Here is a 3,121-nt window from a genome sequence, read left to right as displayed (position 1 = left end):
GTCTTTATTAAGTTCATCACAACACAGTTCAGTTCATAAGCTCTCAGATGAGACCAAACATTACATAGTTACAGTATATTTTGGAACATACAAGTAGATACATCACCACCTTGGAATTATAAGGTTCTATCTGACATTTTTGTCAAAATTTAGTTATATAATATACTGTTCAATGTATGTTATTATTAATAAATGTTAAACAAATATGTAAGAAAGGTTTGTCTGTGTTCATGTGCAGAAATTGAATAAATATAAAATAGCATTGTGTAGTCTTCACTGTATAAATTAAATATACTCTATATTAATTCTTGTTAATGTGATTGAATTGATTTTTTTTTAACAACAACACTTCTTGAATGCTTGATTCTGAATCATTTTGTAAAGCAGTTGGTTATAATTATATGTAATACATTATTTGAACTAAGTTATTTTAATAATTAACATTATTAATTACAATTATACTATCAAGAACCATAATTGACAGTTATAATGTTATAACGTCTCAAGGTCAGCTATAGCATCTCAACTATCATTTTTGATTATTAGGTTTAATTTCAATATACTTATATATATGTATGTATATATAACATTTGCTTAACCAAATAAATTAATAATTAATAACATTTGCTTAACCAAATAAATTAATAATTAATAATAACAATTTATTATTGAATTATGTTTATTTTATTTTCCCCTGTTTACAATAGTGAAGTAACAATGCACAACTGTATATTTATAAACTAACTTTAACCTAGATTTCTTTATTTTCCTTCACAGTCAAATAGCATAAAGCGCTGCTGTGCACATGCTTACAGCATGGAAGGAACCCCACCTCAAATCTCAGAGAGATACTCACAGGAACTTCAGGACTTAATCAGACAAATGCTCAGCTGTGACCCTAAAGACAGACCATCAGCTGATGAGATTCTAGCAAAACCATTCCTGGAAGATGCAGTAAAGAGAAACAAGAGAATTCCAGAAGCACTTGAGCAGAAATTGATTAAGTCAGTCAGCGCCTTTGATGAGGCCTACAACAAGCATTATGAACAATTTGAGACCTTAGTTAGTGAGTGGGGAGAAACAGCAGATTTACTAGAGGCAGTACATTATAAGGCCACATCAGCAAGTCTGTCAGGTGCTGTGATTGGAGCAGCTGGAGGAATCACTGCATTAGTTGGTGCAATATTGTCACCTTTCACTTTCGGAGCATCTCTGATTGTTTCATTTGTAGGTGTTGGAGTCAGTGCTGCAGGCAGTGTAACCGGTGCTGCCGCAAACATTGCGGGTACAGTAAAACAAAAACAACTCTATGAGAGACTTGAACAATTTAAACCTTACATTGAAAATGGAAGAGAACTGATTCTCTGTTCACTTACAGTGAGAAAATTAACAGGAAAAATATTTAAGTTTCGTGATTTTGCCAGTACCTCAACTTCTGATAATGTGAGTTTGTCATGGGAGATAGGCAAAGGTACAATAGTGTCTGTCACAGGACTATCGAGTCTCGGTGTGTTGGGAAATTTTATCAGAATTGCTGTTCAGTCTGTCAGAATCGGACAAGCAGCAGCAGCAGTATCAGGTGTGTTGGGCGGACTCGCAGTTATTGCAGACGCTGTCTTCATAGCAAAAGATTCCCGAGAGATTCACCAGATGAGAAATCAGTGGAAAACAGATGATCCAGAAAAGGTCTCATCCAGTATACTCAAAGCCACAGCAGAGATAAGGAAAATACACAAAGATCTTCTCAGTGTTTTGGAGGAAATCAAAACAACACGCAAGGTTTTGGATGAAAAAAAAATACCACCAGTCAGATTTGCACAACATCCTGCAGATTTGTCATTGAGCTCAGGTGACAGTTTCTAAAGAAAAAGGGTTTTGCAGAAAAAAATTTCACTATGTAAGACATTGTGTTGAGCCAAACAATTGGTGTGTATGTGGCCTGTATATTATGTATGCATATATGATCTATACTATACATATCTACTACTATATTTCTAATAATTACGTAGTGATGTTGCTTTCGGATTAGTTTTAATGAATTACTATTAGAAGATTAACATAAACATAGATAGTAAATATTTTTTGAAGGATCTACAGATTTTTCGTAGCAACCTGTGTGTGTTGCTCCAAGAGAGCAACTATACATTTGTGTGTTTTTGCTTTCTTTTATTTTCATTTATTCTTCATGTATGATCATTTAATCATTTTATTATTTTTTTTTCTTTTTCTTATTTTCATTGTTGTTTAGTCTTATAATTGTGTGGTTTCAAGAGCTGTTTGTCTTTATGAGTAAGAGATCAAACAATGCCTACATTTCAAGGTTTTTTATGTCACAGGACAATGATGTGAAGCAGTATTTTTTTTTTTTTTTATTATTATTTTTTTTTTATTTGTAAAACATTGTATTGAGCCAAACTATATATATATATATGTATTTATATATATATATATATATATATATATATATATATATATATATTTTTTTTTTTTTTTTTTTTTCGATTTGTGTTCGTCAGATGCAGTTTGAGCATTGAAGCATATGCACCTAAAATTATTCAATAAACTCTGCTCCTTTTTTTAATCATCATCACTTTGTCTCCTGCTTCTGCTTTTCTCTGGCTTAATCAGTCAACTTCATTGCTGATAAAAGACTGTTCACACAGATTTACAAAATACTTAAAAGGGTTTGGGGTTTTAGACAATTTTGCTAAAGTTGTTCTGTTACCAGACTAAATGGATATTTTCTGACAGGATCAGGTGTCCAGGGTTGGATCTGATATTTCTGGCTTGAAGGTATGATCTAACAAGAGTTATACCGTAGTATTAGTTAAAATGTACATACAATTTCTTTTAAGTTTCTTTTTAGTAAATTTCTAAAATACTGTCATATGCAAAACTTATATATATATATATATATATATATATATGATTTTTATTTTTATTTTTTTTTGCTTAACCATTTAACTGTCAACGTCCCTTGGCACTCTTTTTTTCGTTGTCCTTTTTCTCTATCAAATATTTTAGTAATCATCACAAATTATATATCATTTGAAAGCTTAGAAGCCCAAGAATCATCCTATGAAAACCATTTTGTAACAAATCAGACATTGTGTTATTGTAA

At 31.3% G+C, this 3,121-nt stretch overlaps 1 protein-coding gene across 1 annotated transcript; it reads left to right on the top strand.

Annotated features, from left to right (window-relative positions):
- The first annotated feature begins 693 nt into the window (after positions 1-693).
- LOC127161993 (apolipoprotein L3) lies at positions 694-2,590 on the top strand. Its single transcript, XM_051104774.1, has one exon. The coding sequence runs from the start codon at positions 817-819 to the stop codon at positions 1,861-1,863; it is 1,047 nt and encodes a 348-aa protein (XP_050960731.1). The 5' UTR covers positions 694-816; the 3' UTR covers positions 1,864-2,590.
- The last annotated feature ends 531 nt before the right edge of the window (positions 2,591-3,121 follow it).

Source organism: Labeo rohita, unplaced genomic scaffold (assembly GCF_022985175.1).
Source record: "Labeo rohita strain BAU-BD-2019 unplaced genomic scaffold, IGBB_LRoh.1.0 scaffold_794, whole genome shotgun sequence".
In the NCBI taxonomy this organism is placed as follows: Eukaryota; Metazoa; Chordata; class Actinopteri; order Cypriniformes; family Cyprinidae; genus Labeo; species Labeo rohita.
The sequence above is the reverse complement of the archived record's forward strand: the minus strand, read 5'-3'. Positions and strand labels throughout refer to the sequence as shown.